Genomic DNA, 24061 nt, shown 5'->3' with positions numbered 1-24061 from the left:
CAATCTGCATTTGTCTGATTGTAGGGTCTTGGATTCTAGATGCCCAGTTATGATTTTTATTACAGAAACACCAAGAGCTCCAGCTGAGATCATGCCTCACTGTGCTGGGCACTGTACAGGCAAATGGTTCCTGCCCTGAAGAGCATACAATCAAGAAGACAAGTCAGAGAGGAGGATGGTTATTATTTGACAGATGGGGAACTGAAGCCAAGGCAAAGTGACTTTCCCAAGCTCACAGAGCGAGTCTGTGTCAGAGCTGGGAATCAAACATATGTCCTTTGAAATCCGGGTCAGTCCCTTACCCATAAGACACACACGCGCACAAATCTGGAAATGAACAAGGCCATCGGAGATGACCAGAAATGGAGATGACGAGTCTTGTGTCTTGGCAAGCGAAGCAGAGCTGCAGATGGGATTCCTCCGTCTCTGTGCAGAGCAGACAAGCCGGGCTTGCGCAGATAAAGGCACAGCTGCTGCAATATTTATATAGATAGAACAAACAGATTAGCTTGTTTGGCCAGAAAAGGGGAAGAAATTGCCCATGTCAAGCGGCTGCGTAGCCGACTGGAGGGTGACTGTGTGGAAGGTTGAGTCACGTTGCAAAACGTTACTGCTTAAGGATTTCTTTCTCTCATTGTAGAGATGAAAAAGATGTCCATTTCCAGCCCGAGGTGCCCTGAACACTATTGAAAATAATGATCCACAGAGGATATAACCACCCAACCCCTTTCCACAGGTTCCCCCTCCCATTAACTTCCAATTAACTTCTCTGGCCAGTAATTTGAAAGAGCAGAAGAATGATTTATTATTCTATCTATGACAGGAGAGCCCAGCTGAGATCATGGCCCCCTGGTGCCGGGTGCGGCACACAGATCAGACGAAAAGATGGTCCCTGCCCCAAACAACTTACAATCTCAGTAGAAGAAGAAGGACAACAAGCAGACTGGGCTGCAAACAAGGAAATAACTGTTCGGTGTAATAAGGAAAAAGGGTTGGGAAATTTTCAATGACACTTTTTTTGTCCAAACTGCAACTTTTCAAAGCTGTTTTGATGAAAGGTTTCTGGGGCCAGGATGGACTTTCTGCTCTGAATGAGCCAGCAAGCGACCGCCCCTCACATGGCCTGTGGTCTAGAGCGTAGGGCCTTTCCCCTTTGCTGTGGGAGATGCAGGGTCAACTCTCTGCTCCTCTGACTCAGTAACAGCCATGTCCTAGGTGAGGGCCTTGTTACCCAAATAACAAATGTCACAGGATCTTCTTAGGGGATAAGGCAACAAGCCACGTTTATTGTGAACACAGAAACTTGGTAACTAGTATTAAAGAAAAGAAAAGTATCAACACTGTAATAACATTAATATTGTGCTCTACTTAGTGAAATAGCATTAATAATAATGTAAACACTAGGAAAACAGTATTAACATTACATCAATACTACAATTACAGAGACACGTTTCAATTGATGCTTTCATTCACACTCTCACAGACTGACAGGCACACAGACAAACATACATAGGGATCTTCCAGATGTCATAGTTACCAGCCTCTTGGTGCTCATGATAGTCACTGGCTAGGTGACTAGAGCATGAGGATGAGGAGCAAGGTTCTGCCGATGCGCATCGGTACTCCTGGCTGATGTGATGATGTTGTAGACCCGAACCTCCAGCCTTCCTCTTCTTGTCCCATTTTATAGGGAAAGGACCCCATGTCAGTCTATGGGTTTTGCATTGTCAGGCTGCAACTGCATTCTTGGTGTGATCCTCAATCACCCACATTGTTGCAAGCCTGATCAGATTTTGTCCTTTGAAATGTGCTGGCTCCAAAATTATCAGGGTGGGTTCTTCTTCGGCCATTTGATCATCTTTGCTTCTTTCTTCTTCCCTCAAGCCTTTTAGGTGAGGCTGGTGTTTTCTTCATGTCTGTTTCGATCTCCTTTACTGAGACCAATTGTTCAATCACTCTTCCTGTCTACACCCAACTCAATTGCTCAGCCATTCACACTTCAATCACTCAGGCCAACTCCTAGCTGAAGAACTTACATATTATTTTTAGAGCAAACCTTATTTCATTTTTGACAGTGTCTTTTACAATTGAGAGTAGATATCTTACATTGCAGTGTGGCTTTTTATACTTACAAATATATCGAAAGTGAGTAAAAATGAACAGATAAAATGGTTTTAAAACAAATAGACTTATAGAAAGTAAGTGAACATTTAAAAGGGTAAAACAATCAGAGTTAGTTGAGGTGTTAGCTCTTGATTAAAGTTACAGTGTGTCCGGCTGAAGTGCCTTTTGGTAGGAAAGGGGGGCGGGTGTTTGTGGCTCTGTTCTTTCATGTATTTCTCAAAAACAAGACTGGGCCAACGGCCTGAACCAACTGCCTATTCTGGGGTGTGGCTTTTTCTCTCTCTCATTTGGAGGGGAAAAAAGGGGAAATTCAAAAGGTCTCGGTTTCCTTCTGTGGCAGAAGGAAAACTCATTTCTGAAGCCTCCATGTTTCAATAAGCAGCAGTCATTGAATAACATACCCATGCTTCTTAGAGTGGTTTTTGCTGCGACATGGGGTCCTGGGAGGAAACCACTGGACTATATTTCCCCTCCGTGAAGATCAAATCATTTGGGGCAGGAAGTACAGAGTGAAAAGACTTTGCATGTGCCGACGCGGAAGCCCTGACAAGGATTAGGCCCTCACCCTCCACTTGCAAAACCAGAACGTGATGGTTAACTCGAGCTGAGTAAACACAAAACTCGCTCGGTTCAGACCTGGCATTGCCAATCAATCTGTGCAGAACCGGAGCCTAAAACAGGAGCCCGGCCAATGGCAGGCACGGAAATGCTCTCTTTGCGTACACTGTGGCTTCAGGGTCCCAGAGCAAGACCGCCTGCCAAACCTCAGCACTTGGCTCTAAAGACATTTTCAGCCCGGGACAATCTCTCACCGCTGCAAGGGGCTGCTCCGTCTCCCGCTGAAATCCAGCCATATTCTGCCAAGGATCTCAATGGAAGCAGAATCAGGCCTGAGGATCTGTCCCCAGCAGGGGACAAAATAAAACGCTGAACAATAAAAACATCTCACATAAGCATGTCGAGGCTGGTTTGTAAGGGGAGGATGGTGCAGTGGGTAGAGCAGTAGCTGGGGCTCGGAAGATCCCAGTTCACTTCCCTGCTCTGCTACCGAGGCCCTGTGTGCCCTTGGTCAAGTATTTCAGCCTCTCTGTGCCTCAGTTCCCCATCTGTAGAATGGGGATAATAGCTCTGCCTGGCCGTACGGGGGGGCTGGGAGAGTCGATACCTGAGATTGTCAGGCACTGAGATGCTACCGGGATGGGGGACATGTTAGCATCTTAAATAAATACATAAAATGTCTTGTTTTTAAATAACAAATTGCCTAGCTGTGTTACTAAGGACACCTTACTTAATTAAAACTGACCCGGGGCCAGCCCCGTAGCTGGTGGAAATCAGTGTCACACCCATTCATGCCCACTAAAGAATTTTCCCTTCATTTCTGAAAACCCAATTTGCTTTTCAGGTTTATGCACCTTGGTCCTAGTAGCCAAAAGGTGGGGGGACAGGGGGCTTCCCGTTCCCCTGCACAGTTTGGGGTCCAGAGGATACTAGGGGGCGGGGTGGCCCCAGCTGGGCATCATTCTGAACAGGAAGTTGGGAATGGAGTTTAAATATCTGTCTAGATACCTCGATAAAATAGGTCAAGATCCTCAAATGGTATTTAGGCTCCTCACTTCCCTTGAAGTCAGTGGAAGTAAGGAGCCTAAATACCTGTGAGGATCTGGGCCATAGGACCTCTCGCCGTGGGCACTCATTTTTAAAACTCAGAATGGCAACTTACAGCATCCGCTTTGCATGTGGTGCCGGGCAATGGCAAATTGGGCCCCACTGAGCCTGATCCAAAGCCTACTGCAGTCCATGGAAATCCTTCCCTTCCCTTCACTGGGCTCTGGATCAGGCCCAGGTATTTAGTACAAAAACCCCTCCAAGTTCAGAGAATGACACAGTAGCAGGCTAAGCTCCCCAGCGTCAGATGTTGCCACAGTTATGGTAACTTGGTCAACCTGATTTCAATTGGCGTTAGGCGTCTAAGCACCTTTCAGGTTCTGGGCCTCAGTTTATAGCTAAATTGGCTGTGAAAACACATCCACACTGTCATCCTTAGCTACATACTTTGCAAGATTAACGAGAAGGCACTAGCAAATCTTAGGGAATATGCAAATCATGTGATTTCCAAAGGCTCATTTTGACTCCCATTGAATAAAAATCAATTGCTTCTTCAATGTTCCAGAGCTCCTGCCTCCGAAAGGAATGATTTCCTGCGAAATTTCAGCTTCTGACCTCCAACCATTTCCATGCTACAGCTGTTTAAAAAAAACAAAAGTCACAATATTTTCTTCTTAATCGTGAGGAAATTGTCATTTTACCCCACTTTCCTCCAACTCAAAAATGGCCAAATTGATTTTGCTTTTGGGCCAGGACGAAGCCTAGAAAATGTCAGCCAGAAAAGTAAAATTGTAGTCCAAGAAAGCAACTAAAAACAGGGGGTTAGAATGGAAAAGCTTATGCACCTCAGTTCTAATTTATCATTAATTGCATTGGAGTAGTGACTGGATTCCACAATTGAGATCAAGGTCCAACTGTGGTATGTTCTGTACAAACATGTAGTAAGAGATAGTCCCTGCTTGGGAAAGCTTCCAGCTCTCTCTAAATAGACAAAGGAGGGGACGTGTCTTATGCAAGATCCTCTGGCAGAGCTAATAGAACCTAGGGCAGTGGATGGGGGACTTAACAGTCTTTTCAGTAGAGAGTCCTGAATAGAGTATATTATGGTCAGTCACCACATTGCCTCTTTAAAACCTTCAGCTAACCATTCAGGTTAACATTGTGCATTAGCTAAGCTTGAAAGGATTACCTTTTTATTGGTAAATGTTGGTAAACATCAATTTCACCATATACACAAACAGACAAAAAAATATTTCCATTGATAACAATCGACATTCACAGACAGGCAAAGTAAGAAAAATGCTGTGCGAGAACTTAGAGTCCAAAATCCAGGGATTTAGACTTTTGAATCAGGCTTGTTACAAATAGACTAATGAACAAATAGTAAAAAGAGGTATGATTTATAGAGTTTTAACTTTTTGAATCTCAGCGTCTACAGTCATTAAACAATTGTCTGATCCCCCCAGAATTTCCCACAACTGTGAAAATGTAAATGGCTCAAAAACTTTAAAAGCGCTTAAAAATAAACATTAGCATTATCTGTCGGACTTAGCCAAAAATAAAAATAGAATTCTGCCAAGCCTAGTATTTTTGCCAGGACTTACATCGTCTTACAATCTGAGTAGCCTCCCCAAAGGCAGTTAATATGGTTAATACAGCAACACATCTGGCGTGTTGAATCAAAGCTAGACGTGTGTGTGAGAGAGACATGAATCTTAAATGGAAATCAAACTTCTGTGTACATCTGTTTGTGTATTTATTTGCTATTCAGATGTCAGTTCAGCTAATAACAGTGTTTACAGGCATAATTGGTTTATCTGATACTCCAGACAATTTTCCCTCTGTCTCATCAGCATGCAAAATCTGATCAGTGTGCAAGTCTTGTTTCTGAGCTGAACGGGAGGTTGAGGGATGATTCATGCGATGCAGAACGGTTAATGCACTGGGCAATGATTTTCTACAAATCCCCTACAGGCACTGAGCTGACATCAGTCTGGGGGGAATTTCTGGGGCATGAATGGTCCCGTATAACCCAAGCTCCTCCCCTCTGGTCATCATTCCCTAGGAAACGCCACGTGCCACAGGTTGCTATTGCATAAAGCGCAGATCGGCTCTGAAAAGAGGCTGTGAAAACCATATCCTCCTCCTGCTCCCTGCTGTGTGCATTGGAGTCAGAGCTGCGACTTCAGCCAAGCAGAGCCACTATCTAGTGGTCAGCATTAAGAAGTCAGCATGGAGGAAAGAGCTGGATTCTGTTCTGGCTCATTCATCATCAAAATCACCGTTAACAAAGGCCCAGATCCTCAAAGCAACCAATGAGAGTTAGGATCTGGGCCTAATTTCCAATCACAGGGCCCGATCCCGTTAAAATTGCGCCCCTGCAGCCCCAGGTGGGAGGCAGTAACACTGCCCAGGTGTAACTAAGGGCAGCTCCGAAGGCTATGGGTGCCTCACTAAAGGTACCATTTGCACGGCCAAATGTTTATTCCTCAAGATGATGAACAAGCCAGAAAGAAGGCAGCTTGACTCTCAGATCCCAGGGGGAGTTCACAGTGCTGGCACTCTGCAAAAAAAAAAAAAAAAAAGCTTTCCACTTGTAATTTGACCACATTTGACCTGGAGTCTTTGGTGGATAATAAACATGGAGCCCCCCAAAACATGGAAAATTAAAGATCCTGTGCGTTTTCCATAGGACTATAGGCTTGACCCTCTATCCTTGGCCAAAGTGTTTCACTCCTGCCCTGTTGGGTGCTAGCTGGTTGCTGGCCTCCTCCCCAGAGGTGGATGCATGTCAGTGATGTTAAATGTACTGTATATATTGCTTTCCCTTGCATCTATTTTCCTGGACAGGTCTCCATCATGCTGAGCTTCTTCTGCCCCATGGAAATACTTTAGGCTCCTTCTGATAAAAGGTGCTCCATTAGATGTAAACATATCATCACTGTTAGCATTCAGAACAGCTGCTGTTTGAGATGGGGCGATACAGAGAGGCAGTATGGACCAGTGAATAGAGCACTGGCCTGGATTCAGGAGATCTGGTTCTGGCTTCTATCCCTGGCTCTGCTAGTAACCTTGGGCCAGTCACGTCACCTCTGTTTCCCTTCCCATCCTTTGTCAGCCTTGCCTGTTTGATTTGGGAGCTCTTACGGGCAGAGACTGTCTTTTACTGTGTGTTTGTCCAGCTCCTAGCGCAACAGCACCCTGATCTCAGCTGAAGTCTCTAGGTGCTACTGTCACACACACAGTCACAGGGTTTGCTCCTCAGTCAATGGGAAGTCTCTCTGGATCCCAGGAGGACTGGGAGGGGACACTGGAGCGACTGGGAGATTCCCCCTGTACCCACTAAGTGGAGCTCGCTGCAGCAGGGGTGAAGGTAACTGCTAAGAAGAGTTAATTCCCAGCAAGACTTGCTCGTTGGAGGAGGGTAAATAGAACAGGGCCAGAGACCCAGGCAGGGCAGGGATTCGGGCAAGGCCCTTTGGGCTGGCCCTGGTGACACCAGCCGCCGGAAGGAAGATTATTTATTATTCCGTGTATTCCAAGGGCACTCAGAGCCCTGGTGGAGATCAGGTTCCCGCTGCGCCAGGTGCTGCACGCACACACAGAGAGCCCCAGCACTGAGCAGCTCCACACCGAATAGACGAGAGAGAAAGGCAGGGCCGTTATCCTCCTGATACAAGGTGGGGAAAGCGAGGCACAGAGCGATATAGCAGCAGACTGATCCCTGCACTGGCCCAGAGACCAGTGTGAGGGCAGTTTCCACTTCCCCTGTGCACAGATTGTGGGGGGCCTGCCCTAACATCCCCCCCCCCCCCAGGGCTTTGCAGGGGGCAAACAGAGGAGGATTCCCCCGGGTCCATATACCTACCTTGCAGCTTCTTTATGCCAGCCCAGCTGGGGGAGGCGAGGGCGGGCGACCAGCTGCAAGCTACGTCCGTAGGCACATCTGCCACCCCAGTCTCAGTGCCTGGGAGGCAGATGCAGTGTCCTCCCCGCAGGCTCCCTGCAGGCGGAGGCGGGGGAAAGGGGGCTGTCAGGCAGGCGCGGCTGTGCCCGGTGCAGCTCCTCCATGGCGGAGCACGCGCGCGGGGCCGGAGGTGCAGACGGCGTGACGCTTGACTTCAAAGGACCTGCACTGACGGATGCCCGGTGGGGATCTGGCCCAGAAGAGGGGACAGTTGTCTTCGGCAAGGCCTCAGTGAGCAGCCGTAACCTCCCTCGGGGTTTGAGGTGTGCGTGGAATAGGCATGGAAGCAGCCAGGTGGCATGAGACCGCAGCCCTCTGCTGCGAGCGTGTCTCTGAGGCAAGGCGAATAGGCTAGTGGTTAAAACACAGAAACCTGGGGGCGTAACCAGGGATCCCACAGCGCCCCCAGGAGCTGGGGCAGGCCGTTACCACTGGCTCCATTTCACAGAGGAGGAAACTGAGGCACAAAGCGGTAGAGTGACTTGCCCAAATTCAAAGCCAGAGGGGACCAGCAGATTATCTAATCTGGCCTCCTGTCTATCACAAGCCTTTCATTTCACCAGTTTCCCCTGCACAGAGCCCAGTATCTTGTGTTTGACTATCGCCAGTGACACAGAACCCACATTCATGCTCCACATTTCACCGCACCTAAATTCCCTCTGAACTGTAGCTTCAGCTGCATACAGTATTCCTCCCTTCCAGCCCTCAACTTTTGGGCAGCGTTGCCCTGGGCTGTTAAAACAGCTGCCGTGTTCCACCCCACAGGTAGCTGCATTTCAGTGGCGAGTGGGCCCCAAATCAATTGTTTTGGGATGCTTCAGGGCCAAAGATCTTAATAAAATCGCAGGATGTTCCAAGGAGCAGCTAACAGGGGAGTTTTGCAAGGGAGTTCTCCAGGTAAAGGAGGAGCGGCTGAGTGACCCTTGGGGCGAGTTTGTCGTCTGGTGTGTGTATTTGTGGTGTGTTTGCTGCTTGGCTGAAGTATATCATGCGGTCTGTTTGTTTGGGGACCGTGTGCTGACCCTGGCGGCCTGCTGGGCAAGGTTGAGCACTTCTCACCGAAGCATTGCTTCTCAAACCTTTTAGCACCCATCAACCCTTAACCAGGGGGCCGGGCTACTCAGGGAGAATCAGGGGTTAAAAAGCCCCTTCTAAGTGACCAGAGGAGCTAGCGAACAGGGGAATTTTGCAAGCGACTTTAAGAGGGGAGGGAAAGGGAGGGGCGCTAGACACACTTCACTAACATCCTTTAAACTAAAGACAATAAACACCCCCTGATAAAACCCAAACAGCAATAAAGGGAAGAGCTGCAGGCGTCAAAAGAGAATGCAGGCAGAAGCCCAGCAGCAGAGTGGGGGTATCCAGTTTATTGCACTGAATGCAGCATGACTGATTACCTGCCCCAGGGGCAGGTGGCGTATGTGTGCGTTTGATGCAAGGAACTCCTGGCCCTCGGAGACGGTGTACGGCTTTGGAGACCAGGGTGGCTGGCCTGGAGGAGCTCAGGCAGACAGAGAGGTACACAGATGAGACTTTCCAGGACACAGCGGAACGGTCCCATCCCCGGTCTGACAGTCTGTGTGCTGTAGAGGAGGATGAAAGTCTCAGGGAAGGAGAACATCAAACTGGAGCAGAGGGAAACCATCCCACAGTGGGGACCCACCTTCCAGATGATGTCGGGGTATCATCTCTCACTGAGGACACCTCTTGGGGAGGGAACTCCAGTTATTAGGAAAAGACAGGTAACAGTAACGAGGAACTTGATCATTAGAAACACAGATAGCTGGGTTTGCGATGACCAGGAGAACCGCATGGTGACTTGTCTGCCGGGTGCAAAGGTTGCGGATCTCTCGAGACATCTAGACAGACTTTGTGTGTAGTGCTGGGGAGAAGCCGGTGGTCGTGGTCCATATGGGTACCAATGACATAGGGAAGGATGGGGGAGAGGTCCTGGAGGTCAAATTTAGGCTGCTGGGTAAGAGATTGAAGTCCAGGACCTCCATGGGAGCATTCTCTGAAATGCTTCCAGTTCGACACACAGGCCCAGTTAGACAGGCCGAGCTAACGGCAGGGTCTCAATGCGTGGATGAGATGATGGTGTAGAAAGGAGGGGTTTAGATGTATTAGAAACTGGGGAACCGTTTGGGAAAGGGGGAGCCTGCACAGGAAGGATGGGTTCCACCTAAGCCAGAATGGAACTGGGCTGCTGGCATGTAAAAATAAAAAGGTCGTAGAGCAGTTTTTAAACTAAGGGCTGGGGGAAAGCCGACAGATGCGGAGGAGCACATGGTTCGGACAGAGACATCCCTTAGGGGAGGATCTATTAATGGAGATTCTCTATATCCTAGTAAGGAGGAGAGGACGGAAGAGGATAAAATACGGTTAGGATATTGACTGGGTACGTGTCACCTCAGGACGAGGTGCAGAGATAAAGTTTTTGGACACCTTAACTGACTTCTTCTTGGAGCAGCTCGTCCCGGAACCCACAAGAGGAGAGGCAATTCCTGATTTAGTCCTACGTGGAGCACAGGATCTGGTCCAAGAGATGAATATAGCTGAACAGCTTGGTAATAGTGACCCTAACATAATAAAATGTAACATCCCTGTGTGGGGGGGACGACACCAAAGCAGCCCACCACAATAACATTTAATTTCAGACAGGGGAACTGCATAAAAAATGAGGAAGTTAGTTAAACAGAAATGAAAAGGTCCAGTGCTAAAGTGAAATCCCTGCAAGCTGCATGGAAACTTTTTAAAGACACCATAACAGAGGCTCAATTTAAATGCTTATCCCAAATTAAAAAACTTAGTAAGAGGATCAAAAAAGTGTCACCGTGGCTAAACAACAAAGTAAAAGAAGCAGTTAAAGGTAAAAGGCATCCTTCAAAAAGCAGAAGTTAAATCCTATTGAGGAAAATAGAAAGGAGCATAAACTCTGGCAAGTGAAGTGTAAAAATATAATTAGGAAGGTAAAAAAGATTTTGAAGAATAGCTAGCCAAAGACTCAAAAAGTAACAGCAAAAACATTTGTAAGTACCCCAGTAGTAGGAAGCCTGCTAAACACTGGTCACTGGACGGTTGAGATGCTAAAGGAGCACTCAGGGAAGATAAGGGGTATGGAACAGCTGCCATATGAGGAGAGATTAATAAGACTAGGACTTTTCAGCTTGGAAAAGAGACAATTAAGGTGGGGTATGATAGAGGTCTATAAAATCATGACTGGTGTGGAGAAAGTAAATAAGGAAGTGTTATTTACTCCTTATAACACAAAACTAGTTGTCACCAAATGAAATGAATAGGCAGCATGTTTAAAATGAACAAAAGGAAGTATTTCTTCACACAATGCACAGTCAACCTGTGGAACTCCTTGCCAGAGGATGTTGTGAAAGCCAAGACTGTAACAGGGTTCAAAAAAGAACTAGCTAAGTTGATGGAGGATAGGTCCATCAATGGTTATTAGCTTGGATGGGCAGGGATGCAAACCCATGCTCTGAAGTGTCCCTAGCCTCTGTTTGCCAGAATCTGGGAATGGGTGCTCAGGGATGGATCACTTGATGATTACCTGTTCTGTTCATTCCCTCTGAAGCATCCTGTCAGAAGACAGGATACTGGGTTAGGTGGACCATTGGTCTGGCCCAGCATGGCGGTTCTTACGATCTTCATTGCCAGACACATTCTCTTTTGGTCCAATTTGTGTGGCATTACACTGACATCGTGTGGCCAGTTCATTGAATCACAGCACATGTTATCCTGAGGTCAGGGATGTATGAACTGAAATTGCCAATCAGCTGGTCCCATCTATTTCCCACAGGGATACATGCATCATAACTGTCTGGGGTTGAACCCTGGCCCCACTGGAATCAATGGGAATTTTGTCACTGACTTCAATGGGGCCCAAGATTTCAGCTTGAGGGAGACAGACAAATAGAAAAGATACTGGGCTGGTGACAAAAAAATTCTTGCCTATTTCACTGGTCAGGTTCCCACACTGGAGCCCCTTGTAGTTTATATTGTAATGAGTGGGCTAAGCATGTATGTGTCACTGCTGTCCTCTTGGATGGAGTCGGGACGGAATCAGAACTGCTCACATCTGTGTCATAGGCCCTATACTGCTAACATCTAATGAAGATTCTCCTTTAGTTCAAGTGGCAGGGGTCTGGGCTTTAAACAGGAGGATCTGGGTTCAACCACTAATGCATATGTTTAGGCACTGGTATCTCTGTACTGTGGCAGCTTGTTGCGGGGCTTCAGCTCAGTTAAACAGTTCAATTTTTTTTTTTTTTAAATAAACCTTGTTTGCCAGACAGTCAGGCTGGGAGAGGAAGGTTCATAGTGAGTCTCCATCGCCCTGGATCAGGTGGGAGGAGGCTTCCGTGCTGCCTGGCAGTTCCTGCTGCTTATTATATATGTTGCAGGGGCAACGGAGATGCCCCAGCTAAGATCAGGGGCCTGCTGCACAGACAGAGAGAGAGGGAGACAGGCCCTGCCCCAGAGAGCTCACAGATAAACAGGCAGAACAAATAATGGGAAGGGAGGCAGAGGGGAAGTGACTCGCCCAAGGTCACACAGCAAGTTAGTAGCGGAGCCAGGTCTCCTGAGTCCCAGTGCTGTGCCCTTCTCACTAGACCACGCTGCCTTAAGTCAGGGCTCAGCTCGCTCTCCCCTTACATCGCTTTGGACAGGCTCTGGGCAACGAGGCTCTTCCGTTGTGCTCCAGCCCTGCCTCGGGAACAGGCTGCAGAAGGGATTCAGAAGCTAGCACATTCCAGCACTCTCCCCCGCTCGCCCCTTCCTCCGTTCCCTCCCCTGGATCCCCTCATTCCTGCGCCCAAAGGGTTGCTGCAGACGCAGGCAGGCCGGCCTTTCCGGGTGGCGGGGCAATCAGGTTAGTCAATACCGGCACAGGCGCTGTGGAGGGAGCGAGCAGCGGGGGCGCATTATTGTCTGTTATTTGTTTAGTTAGCGCGGCCGGGAGTGGGGGAGGCAGAAACAGTCTCTGGATTCTCACCCGGTTCCTATAAACACAGCCAGATGGAACGAGAAATACCAGACACGCTCTCCAAGGCACCCGACACCTGCTGGGAGATGTCTGCCTGAGCAAAAGCCTTCGCGAATATCCCCCTCGCCTGGCTGTGACTCAGCACAGACATTAAAACGCAGCCACAGGAAAGTGACCAGGATCGATCTTGCTCAGACGACACCTGCCCTGGGTGTCTCTGAGTTGCTTTTAGTGCTGCTGGCTTTTCGGAGGCCAGGCAACGCTGGGACAGCTCTCCCGGCTGGTTGATCAGGGCTAGGTTCTGATGGCAGGGTCTGTATTACCGTTGCAGGCTGAAGAGGGAGGGAGAACAAGTTGATTTTCACATCCCCGGTGGTGATAGCGCTGGGAGTTAAGACACGCTGGCTTTGCCTTGAGCAGATGGAGCGGGGCCCCGCAGAGGCTGAACTGGAGTCACTTCCAGACCCGCTGCAGACCACGGGAGCTTCAATGGCTTGCTGAAATTGTACCACTCCACGGCAGAGTTGCCTTAATAGCATCCTCTGGTGTGGATTTTGTAAAGGCTGGGTGACCGGGGGCTGTATGAAACAGCTTTTCAGCAGATGCACAGCACCACTGCCCAGAGGGTAGTGTTCCACCACCAGGGGATAAGCCGGCACCGTCCCTTTTCAGACTGGGCCCCAGGAGGTCCCAGCAGTAGATTTCACCACCCTGCAGTGGGGAGGGCAGTTTGCACAGCGCTATCTAGTTACTGGGTGCATCTGCAACATAAACTCTGGAAGGAAAACGAGAGCGTCACCGGCGAACGGAGCTAACGACCCCTGGCCAGAGCCGCGGGAGACATCTTCCTAACCATATCCGAGAGCCGGCAAGTTTCCGGATTCATTACAGGTGGGTTCTTCCTAGGACAATCCAGCCCAGGTTTTACCCGGAGCCCAGTGCATGCTGGGACCAGGACTAGGAGTTTGATCAGACCTGGGATGTCCCTGCAGTGTAAAGGATCAATAAAGCTCCCCGTTACGTCTCTCACTCTCCAGCATCTCTGCCTCGATTTAAGAAGCTCCCGGTGACAGAGGACAGAGCAGGTGGCAATCCTGTCATCCCTGCATGCCTTCCCCCGGTTGGGAAGAGGTGCAGCTTTCCCATTGCAGCAAGACATGATCCTGGCGCCTGGGCACAAAACAGGCCTGGGTTAGGATCCTCCCGCCCCGCTGAGGCCGCTGGAGTTACCAAACCTTGAAGCGAATGCAACGCGAAGGCCTGATTGGCAGGATGGCGAGGGCATCCTGACCTGTGTCAAGCAGAGGGTTCCTACCGTTAATGAGGTTTCATGCGAGGTCTGCCGCCTCTTGATGGTTCTTTACCACCGAGTTGTTGACCAGGGGCTGCAAGGGCTGCATCAACGGCGACTGCACCATTTCTGCGAGAAGGCTGCGAGGGGTGAATATTTTTTGCCTCTAAGAGGTTCACAAAGGCTGCATTTTTGCAAGCAACGCAACCGTTTTGTAAGCAAAACCTTTCTTCCCCCAAGGGACGGGAGCCACTCTGGAAGTTTTCAGGCAGCTCCAATGAGTGACGCCTGTCAGCTCAGAAAAGCTCCACGCAAGCAGACAGGCGGCCTGCCCCTTCCACGTAGCTGCTCTGCTCTGACAGATCGTTATTACCAGCCACCACATGCGGTGAGCCGCTGAGTGACAGGAGCTCCCCCGACAGCCCGGCAGCTCCTTCCCGAGTTATGTCACTTCTGAAGATCTGTTACATGGCAAACCCCTGTAAGATGTAACGAAGCACAGGGCAGAAGCATCTGAGGGTCAGCACAGGAGAGACGCGCTGGCTTGTTTTCTCTGGCGACCTGGCCTGGGGTGCATTTGCTTTGCTGAGTGATGCCTAGCACCGGCCTTGTAATATCACCCATTAGTGCTGCATGGACAGATCCTGCCACCCCGCTCCAGAAACCAGCCCAGGAGTGAAGTGCAATTACCCCCCCCCCACCGAGACCCTGAACACCCCACCCTATGTCCCTCACCCCACAGTGCCCCACCATGGCCTGGTCTATGGCCTTCCTCAGTGTCCCTGAGGCCTCCCCTTTGCCCCAGGCTGCTCACCATTTGGATGGCACTGGATCCCCCCCACACACACCAAGTTGCTCTTACAGGCACCCTGTGGGAGGGACTGAAAGCAGGGAACTGCACACGCTAACGAGCAGGGAGGATAATTATAAGCGGGGGAAGGGGGGACCAGATGCAAAACAGCAGGAAGAGCTGCTGCAGAGGAGCCAGCTGGAACAAGGCAGCTGTGGGGAGGGAGGAGTTAGCTGAACACCTGCTGCTCTTTAAAGAGTCAGGGGAACCCCCCGGCCCCCCTTCAAAGTTTTCCCTAGGCGGGTGGTGAAGCACTGCAATGGGTTACCTAGGGAGGTGGTGGAATCTCCATCCTTAGAGGTTTTTAAGCTGAGGCTTGACAAAGCCCTGGCTGGGATGATCTAGCTGAGGTTAGTCCTGCTTTGAGCAGGGGGTTGGACTAGACACCTCCTGAGGTCCCTTCCAACCCTAATATTCTATGATCTCCCACCGCCCTGGCTGTCTGGGCTGAGTCACCGCCAGCCTGTGCCGTCCATCGCTGTCTGCTCGCCATGACACAGCCCTCGGCATGCGGAGCTGAGCCCCCGTGCCAGGTGGGGGTGTCTGGCAGCAGCTTCCCTGCCATCCCCAGCTCGGTCTCAGCTGGGGGTAGGACATCTCGCCCCACTCCCTGCTCTGCTCAGCCAACCCGGGGGCCTCAGGGGAGGTAGAAATTTGTCCCCAGGGTACCCGCCTGGTGCAGAGGGTGCAGTCAACCCTGAGGCCCTGCATGGGCATTTAATGGGGTTGTTAAACCATAGCAACTGGGGGGTGGGGGGGACTTCACCGATTTGTGCCTGGCCTGACGGGGAATCACAGTCCCCCGGGGGAAATCTCTTCCTGCAAAAGCAGCTGCTGATGCATTAAGCCAGAGGGTTGAGCACAAAGGGCCTGGACATGCATGCAGCCAGGGGATACCCCTGCCCTGGGGGAGTGCCAGCTCTCCAGCCCCACGGCTGGTTGGACTCCACTGGTCCTGGAGGGGCGGGGGTGGGTTGGAAGGCCCCATTGCTGAGGTTGCTGCTGGGGGTTGCACTGGGCTGTTGTGCCTAGTGCCGCCCCCTGAGACCCCACGACCCCTAGCTCCAAGGGCTGGACCCCACTGGGGCCGGGGCCAGGTCCCCACCCATGCACAATTCTGTTCTAGCTACGGGACCCCTCCTGCCGCTCCCCCAGCTGCAGCCCTTTGTAGGGCTGGGAAAGGAACCCAGGAGACCTGGCCTTACTTCCAGACTCTCCTCTCCCCTCCCCCCACCAGCCAGGCTCGGGACTCGAACCCACGACTCCCCGCGCCCAGGCCAGCGCCCTGACCACTAGGTGACGCTGCCCCCTGCCGGCCGGCCGGCCTCGAGCCGCTCTAGAACAGCCCAGCCGGGCCCGCGAAAACACCTGCCACCCACACTACATTTCCCGGCATGCCTCAGGAGCTTTCGCCACCCAGCATGCTCCTCGGCCCGCCGCTGAGCGTAGCGTGGGTGGGGAGGGGGAGCATTGTTAGCGTCTTTCCGGAGGGGGGGGCGGCCTCTTGGGAGTTGTAGTCCTCACTCCCACCTCGGTGCGAGGGCTTTGCCCGCGAAAAGACTACAACTCCCATGAGGCAGTTCGCGCCGCGGCGCCGGCGGCGTCCCCACGCTCACGCAGCGTCCCCTCAGAGCTGAAGCTTTTTCTCGGGGGCGGGGGCCGCCATCTTGGTTTCCCTCCTTTGCCGGCGTCGCGGAAGGGGACGATGCTGGCCGCCCTGGTGTTCAGGCCTCCGCTTCCGGGCCTCGCCCGGCACCTGAGGGCCCGGCCGCCGCCGCCCCCGCGGGCTTCCTGGGGCGCCTCGGCGCGGGCAGACCGGGCGGCGGGCGAAGCCGGGGGTCGGCAGGCGCTGCAGTACCCGGGAGCGGCCACTAGGGGGCGCGGGGCGGCCCAGCTGCAATACCAGCGCGCCGCCACCAGAGCGCCGGGGCTGCAGTGTCCGGGGGCAGCCGCCAGGGGGCGCAGGGAGCTGGGGGGGCAGCTGGGGCGGGGCACGTGGCCTGGAGGGGGTCGGGGGGCAGGGCTGCAGGCGCTGGCTGCATGCACCGGAGGGTTCGAGGCGCCCCGGCGGCGGTGCCCGGGGGCGGCTGCTGCGTGGCGGACGGGGCTCGGCCCAGACCCTGGGGGGCAGCAGAAGAGGAAGGGGCGCCGGACTGGCCGGGCTGCGCTCCCTGCGTTGGCTGCCGCGCTGGCGTATTGCTACGGCAAGGGCCACGTCTCCAAGGGTGACTATGGCTGAACCCCTCCCTTCGCACGCGTGCTGCGCTAGCGGGGCCCACGCAGCACGTGTGACACGGGCCCCCTCCCACACACACACCCGTGGGGGTTGCAGCCTGGGCCGGGTCCCCCCCCAGGGCCTCTGGGTCCCCCCCAGGGCCTCTGGGTCCCGGTAAAGGGTACCCTTTCCCCACTCCCCCATGTGGGGGCCCCGTGTGTTAGGCTTCTAACATTCCCGGTGGGGGATGCCCTTCAAATAGGATAGAGGCGTTTGTGTGCTTTCGGGAAGTCCAGGCATCGCCGGGCGCAGCTCCTCAAATGCAGCTGCCCTAGTCTTATCATAGAGCGGAGCAGCCCTGGGAGATGGCAGGGCCCCTGTGAGCTCCTGGCCTGCGTTCCCACAGCTGGTGGGGCGAAAGGGGCGCTGATCTCTGTTGTGGTTGTCTAGCTGCCGCCGTGATACAAAGAACAATGAGCCGAGCGTTTTCTGTAGAGGTCCAAGGTCCCAGCATGCAACGGTCCATGGTTTGCCTGAATCATGGTGGAGTGCTGCAGGCTGGTGGGTGGTCCACAGACACTTATCTGTGTTGGAGCAGAAGGCATCTACAGACTGTGTGTTGACAGGTTGTGCAATACACACCCACTATTCTGGGGGATATGCCAGCTGTATGTCTATATTTATCCGGTGTTTTAGTCTGTGTGTTGGAAGAGCATGTGCTTTCCTGTTATTTTAGGGGAAGAATTATGTTAGAAAGATTTGGCCAGCCGTAGACGATGTGGTGCATTGGTTCTCCAAGGAGTGAACTCCCTGTGTACGGTGCATACAAAAACAGGTGCTAGAGTTGCATAGAGTTGGTGCTGGAGTTTAACTCAGGGCAGTTCGCTGTTGCAGACAATTTTGGGACTCGGGTGGGGTGGAAGTGATATCTTATGGCCAAGAGGCAGGACATTCTGAGCAATCTCTGTCTTCCCCAGTAATTAATTGGCGGCAGCCTCTCAGCCATTGCTTCTCAAATCCCCCAAGCATTTCTTTATGTTCTTGACTTTGTGCCTGTGGAGTAGTCCTTTTACTCACATACGCTCAGTGCCACACGTATGTGAATGTTTGCAGGATTGAGGCTTTAGTGGCTCTAATGCTTGGCAGTTCATAATGTTTATGCTCCAAAGCACTTGGCAAACATTCATGCATTAGGCCTCTCAATTATTGGCGAGGCAAATCAATGTTATCTCCATTTCACCAATGGGGAAACTGAGGCACATAGTGTTTGTGGTCTCCCTAAAGTCATTGAGCGAGTCACTGCTGGAGCTGAGTGTAAAAACTCAGCTCTGTTGTCTTGTCTACTGCCACTCTGCTATCTTATAGACAGAGGCCTGTGATGGCTTTCAAGCCATCAGCTGTCTGGTATGTGCATGCTGTAGGAAAGCTGGGGGTTGGTATGCAGGATTCTACAGATGCTTGGACTGAACTGCCGATGCTGGGTTAGAAGGCCCATCCCTTCCCTGTGTCGTCCTCCTATAAATGAATATATGCTGTCATGAATGCCTTTTATGTTAATGACCACAACGTTTGGCATGAATGTGGGACTGGGAAACGAAAGGTCCTGAGTTCTCATCTTTGCTCCTCCACTGACTCATTCTGTGGCTTTGGGCAAGTCCTGCCCCGTGCTTCAGTTTCCCCACTGTAACGTGGGCTGAACCCTGTGATGACTGGTTAGTGACCGTGAAGTGTGTTGAGCGTGGAAGGCCCTATTTAAATGCTGCATAGTTTCTGCTTTTGCTCATAAGTCACGTAGGAGGTGGTTGAACCTCCTGGTCTTGCTTCACTGGAGCTGAAGAATCCCTCAGAGCAGTTTCTAAACTCATTAAGAGTGCAACACATCTGGGGCCTCCCAGGGCTGTGCAGTTGTCATAGTGCTGCATGGCCTACCTCTTAATGTTGGTGGGGAAAGAATGCAGACCCGCCTTCTCCAAAGCCATAGATCCCAAAACACAGGAGACTCTCCTATAGCTGCAGGCAGTATAGAGCCCAGAGCAGAGTGGTTCTGATTCTGTCCAGGAGAGAGCAGTGATGCACAGCCTTCTCATGACAATCGAAAAGGACTCTGTGTAGCTGACATGTGGCAGCTGTTCACACACCAGCAGCTAGTGCTGTGCTGTATGGATCTCCCAGGGATCCCTTCACCTTTTCAACGGACAATGGAAATGATCTGAACTGCTGCTTTGTTGTGGAGTTCTCTGAGCTGTGCTGTGCCGCCGAGCCAGGGCTTTTAAGTGTCTTTCCCCAGCCCTCGCTCTGCGAATGGAATGTGTTTGCGAGTTTATACCCAGTGCCGTTTTCCTGCAGGCTACTGGCTGACATACAGTGGCATTGTGACACACCTGGCCTGGGTAAACTTGGAAGGGACATTGTCACGATAAAATCATCATTTTGAAAAAAGAGAGTCCCATCCATCTCTGCAATGCTAAAGCTACCAGTGATGGGTAGAACTGAAAGTTTATAAACTCTGCTGTATTTGTCTCTATTAATGCTGTTTGCTGCTTGTGCTTGGCTGAGTTAAACTGCTGCATGCTGCTCCGTTTCACTTGTGGATGCTGCTCACTTTCACACTCTGGTTCTTGTGCACCAGCCCAGTGCTCTTGTGTTGGGTCCCTAGCAGTGCAGGTGAAACGCTAAATGAGAAACAACCCCCATGCCCCCATTTTAAACAATAATCATGCAAACGTTTCTCTCGCAGATTTTATAACATAGCTGTCTTTCCTAAAATCCCCATGTCAGATTTAAACTAACCAGCAGTATATGCTGAAAAAACCCAGCTCCTTACAACAGCTCTTAATATGCAGGCCCTAGGGGGTCTGATTTTTCAGAAGCACTGAGCCTCCACAACTTCTGCTGAAGTCAGTGGGAGCTGTTGGTTGCTCAGAATCTCTGGCAATCCTGCCGTAGAAAGCAAGAGGGATACTTACTGTTGTGGGGACAATGGAGATTAGCGTTGAGCGGGAGACATTTTTCCTGTTCTGTGAGAGTTTTGAGATTTTGAATTTTTTTCTCATCCCCATTTGGAATGAAATGTCAAAGTTTAGAAATTTTCATGAATTGACCATCTGAACATTTTTTGGGATTGGGTCAATCGTCATGTTTCGTTCTGATTTTGACATTTTTTTTTATTTTTTTAACTTTTTTTTAGTAGAAAGTAACTAAAATTTTGAAACACAAAGTCGTTTGGAACAGCGAAATGAAACCTTGTTTAAAAAATGTCAGGAATGGGATATTTGGACAATACAGAAACTGTCTTTCAAAAAAAAAAAAATTAATTGGGAGATTCAGCTACCTCAGCCCTTTCCTATGAATGCTTTTGGTTTTGACAAATTGGCATTTTTCACCAGAAAATTCCTGACCAGCTCTACTTAAAATATATTTGCTGGCATCTCGATATGCAGAATGCTCCTTTTGCTTTTGTACTTCACAAAGGAAAATTGTTTGTGGCAGGTGGAGGGCTCTCACATCAGAGATTTGCCAGAGTGAGAACTTTTGACTATAAAGCCCTTTGTATTTTGCGGTGGGGTGTGGAGTCAGTTCAGGGGTTGAATCTAAGCTGGAAGGGGCCTGTATCCCAGAACTAGTTCATTCTCAGGAGGTCTTGGTTCTGATGTCTTGTCTTCCTGATGATGCTCTTGAAATTGCTGAGTCCATCTTTGGTAGAGCTGCTCTGCTCATCCTCCAGGAGCAGAGCGCCACCTGTTGCTAGTGTGACTTGTACATATGCAGCAATGCAGGCTTGCCCCTTGTTCCATGTCCTCTCCACAGGACACATGGCTTGGTACTCAGAATAACGCCTCTCCCTCCCAGATGCCAAGTTCCTGCCTCTGCTTAAATCTCCCCTAAAAGCCTCTTTCTTTTCAGTGTAGGAGCAGCTTTCTCTGTAGTGTGCGTTGTGACGCTCAGCATGGAGGATGGTGTGTGTGTGTTACAATTAAGGGCAGTGTAGTTACTCCGTTGAGACAGAGAGTGGTGCTCTTAGTCTGCTGGGGAATGGTCACTTTCATTTTGGCTGTTGCTCTCAGGCTGAAGTGTCTGGCTCCAAAACGGGATGGCTTTGGATCCCAGAGCTAGTCATCCCAGTAATGCATGCTGGGCACGGTAGCCCAAGGTGTCGGTTTGCTTTTCAGTACTGTACACAGGAAAAGTCCTCGCTTCCTCCCTCGCCAAAGCAAGCTCCCTGCTTTCTGCATTACCATAAAGTTGGGAGGTGCAGCATCTGGAGTGACTCACTCTCTGCTTCCAGAATAGTTCCTTGGCCTTCTCTCTCCTTCCCCCTTGGCTGCCATCCTGGTACTTTGCCTTCTGTCTAGTACAGTGCCGGCCTCCGCAACCATATGGCTGGTGAGGCCAGTTGGAGGAGTCCTTGTTTGTATTTGTGTGTCGTATCACCCACAACGCGCTGCATGCTGGCCTGACGTTCAGGGAGTGCTGGTCCTTGAACTGAGGAGTTTAGAGCAGTATGATGTCCATGTCCATGTTGCATCAAGGGTGGCCGGACACAGCACACCATGTTCTCTGACTTGCCAACAGCCCCCCTCCCTTAGAATCCAGACACGCTCCAGCCAGCAGGACGCCGTCCTGAGTCAAATGGCAGCTGCTAATATGAAGCATTGCATCCTGGGAGCTGTAGGGCACAGGCTGACTCTCTGTTTTTAAAATGGGGTAATACAGGAATTGCCTTATCCCCTGTCCAACAAGGGCCAACGCCAGCTGCAGCAGAGGAAGATTCAGTAAATCCCCCAGTGGACAGGTCTGGAATGACGTGTCCAGTGTTTAATAACACCCCTCGAACACCAGAGTTTTCACGTCCTTTATAGACACAAGCTCTACCATGGGCAGTTTATGTAGGTGTGTTTGGCGAGGCCCTCTTGCCAGCTGCTTTACTAAGCTTTCTCCTCTTTCTCTCTCTTAGAAGATGCCCTGCTGGAAGCTGCACGGATCAACAACGTTTCGGAAGTCGACAGGTGAGTGACTGCTCGGATCCTTCTGCTGTGGGTTGACATTGCTGCCGCAGACCTTCGTTGTCCCAGGCAGGCACTCAGAGTTGGTATTGGGAGCTGTGAGTGCTCAGCTCACTGCTTCAAATCTCCCCAAAGCCAGCAGTGAGTGAGAGTTGCCCCTGTTTGCGGGGCTAGGTCAAGCTAGCTGGTGGCCTCAGTCTACTTCCTAGTGGGTAGGTGTGGCAGCTCTCAGATACCCTTGGATATGGCGCTCTTGTTGCCAGTCCGAACAGGAAACCAGGGACCAACGGCTGTGCAGACCAAGCACCCCTAACTTCTGCAGGCAAGGTCTCCGGGGTGGGTTGAGACAGGCTAACAATGCCTCTGCTGCACTGTTCTGTGGCTACATAGGGACAGCCATCTGGAACCTTAAGTTCACTGGAAGATTAACGGATGAATGCATTTCCTGTGCCCAAAGCACCCCTGAAGGAGACTGTACGTATGCACAGTCGCTGTCCGTGGGTACGGTTTGGAAGGTGTCGCAAAACTCTACCCATGGCTGCGGATCTGGAGAGCGGCTTCCTACTGAAACATGAGTGGATGTGGCTCCCGAGATGGTTCTCATGTGACAGTCACCTGTGCTAACTAAAACTGGCCGCTGGCCGGGTAGTACGGAGCAGCGCTGCAAACCTAGGAAGAGGGGAATAGCTTAAAGGTCATGTTTTCCCTTCCTGCAGAAAAATGCATGGAAGGAAATGGGGGTATCGCAACTAAAAACCATCTGACACCCAAGAGGAGTAGTCTGCACTCCCCACCTGACCACAGCCTACGCTGCCTCACCCTCTGGCAGAGGAACCTTCCACCTTGTGTACCATTCTACTTAGCCTCTTCTGTCCGGCATGCAGGCTTCCCGGGAGCTCTCCGCTGTAAGCTGCTGCTTCTGTTTCCTCTCTCTGGGGCCCATCTGGCCCTTAGTCACTGCCCCAGCTGACGGTGCTCCCTTGCACTCTTTGTAGCATCTCAGAGGAAGCAGCCAAGGGCCGAGATCTGGCCTAAATCAAGGTTCGCATAGGATATTGGTGTGCGGCTAATTGGCACTTGTGTTCTGCTGTCAGTAATTGCAGGAAGCTGCTTCTTAGTGATGTCTGGGTGATTTGTGATTTCTACCAGAGCGATGAGTGGCACGGCTGTGCTCTGTGTTCTCTCTTTCCCGGGTGTGTACTAGTGTCTGGACAGACTGCTGCTGCGCATTATGTGCTGTGTAGTGCACATTCACTGCCCCTGCCTATGCGCCCATCCCCTCCGACTGCCCCTCCGTTTCTATTGCCTGTGCGCATCCCAAGCGGCCCTCTTGTCTGCTCCTTTTTTCTCCCTCCCTCAAATTCCTTCCACGCTGTCCCCTATGCTTGAAACTCCTTGCTTCTCCTACCATACCAAGAGACCTGCCTCACCATGTCCAGATCACTGCTCACCCCAACCCTTTTGGGGGATGCCACCCGTCCTCAAGTGCTTATGTGTTGCTTTGAAGCTGTGCTTGCTTGCATGGCTGGGGTTATGGGTTAAAGTCCGAGCTGTGGTTTGACTCCAGCTAGAACCTGCCCACTTTGCATTGAGGATGCAGGCAAGGTGGCAGCTGTGCAGTGCCCTTCCTACAACTCCCTGCAATTGACACCATTGACTGGGAAAGAATCCTACAGCATCTCAGCACAAAGAACTATGGGACAGGCCCCCAGACGAGTGCAGAAATAATGAGGACACAGTAGCACGGGTAGAGATGCTCGTCCTCGAGCTGACATGAGCGCATAGTCCCAGTGCCAATCTCCCAGGCTAACTGAGCAGCGTTGATATACCCCCAGTGATAGCCATGGGGCACGAATTACAGACCCCAAGAGTAAAAACTTCCTCCATCCTCTCCAGCCAACCTGCAGCCATCCAAGAGCTTGATGGTTTTTGCTATCCTGCTTGTTATGGTGAAGACATGAGCTGACCTCCAAAAGCAGAAGGCCGTTTCCTTTGAGCAATGGAGAA

The 24061-nt window shown here is 51.2% G+C and overlaps 1 protein-coding gene across 2 annotated transcripts in view; it reads left to right on the top strand.

The window, feature by feature from the left end:
- Positions 1 to 16469: 16469 nt before the first annotated feature.
- Positions 16470 to 24061, top strand: part of CLPB (ClpB family mitochondrial disaggregase) — a 131678-nt gene continuing 124086 nt past the window's right edge. Inside the window, exons 1-2 of one of the 2 annotated variants that reach the window (XM_067539081.1) lie at positions 16470 to 17061; positions 22009 to 22057. In XM_067539081.1, the coding sequence (XP_067395182.1) occupies positions 16542 to 17061; positions 22009 to 22057 (569 nt within the window). In that variant the 5' untranslated portion in view covers positions 16470 to 16541. Of the gene's footprint in view, positions 17062 to 22005; positions 22058 to 24061 lie in introns of both variants that reach the window. The other variant, XM_067539080.1, reaches the window with a different exon arrangement.

The sequence above is a fragment of the Emydura macquarii genome, unplaced genomic scaffold (assembly GCF_026122565.2).
Source record: "Emydura macquarii macquarii isolate MOO-44397 ecotype Brisbane River unplaced genomic scaffold, CSIRO-AGI_Emac_v2 contig_509, whole genome shotgun sequence".
NCBI classification, from domain to species: Eukaryota; Metazoa; Chordata; order Testudines; family Chelidae; genus Emydura; species Emydura macquarii.
This window is presented reverse-complemented; position numbering and strand designations above follow the sequence as displayed.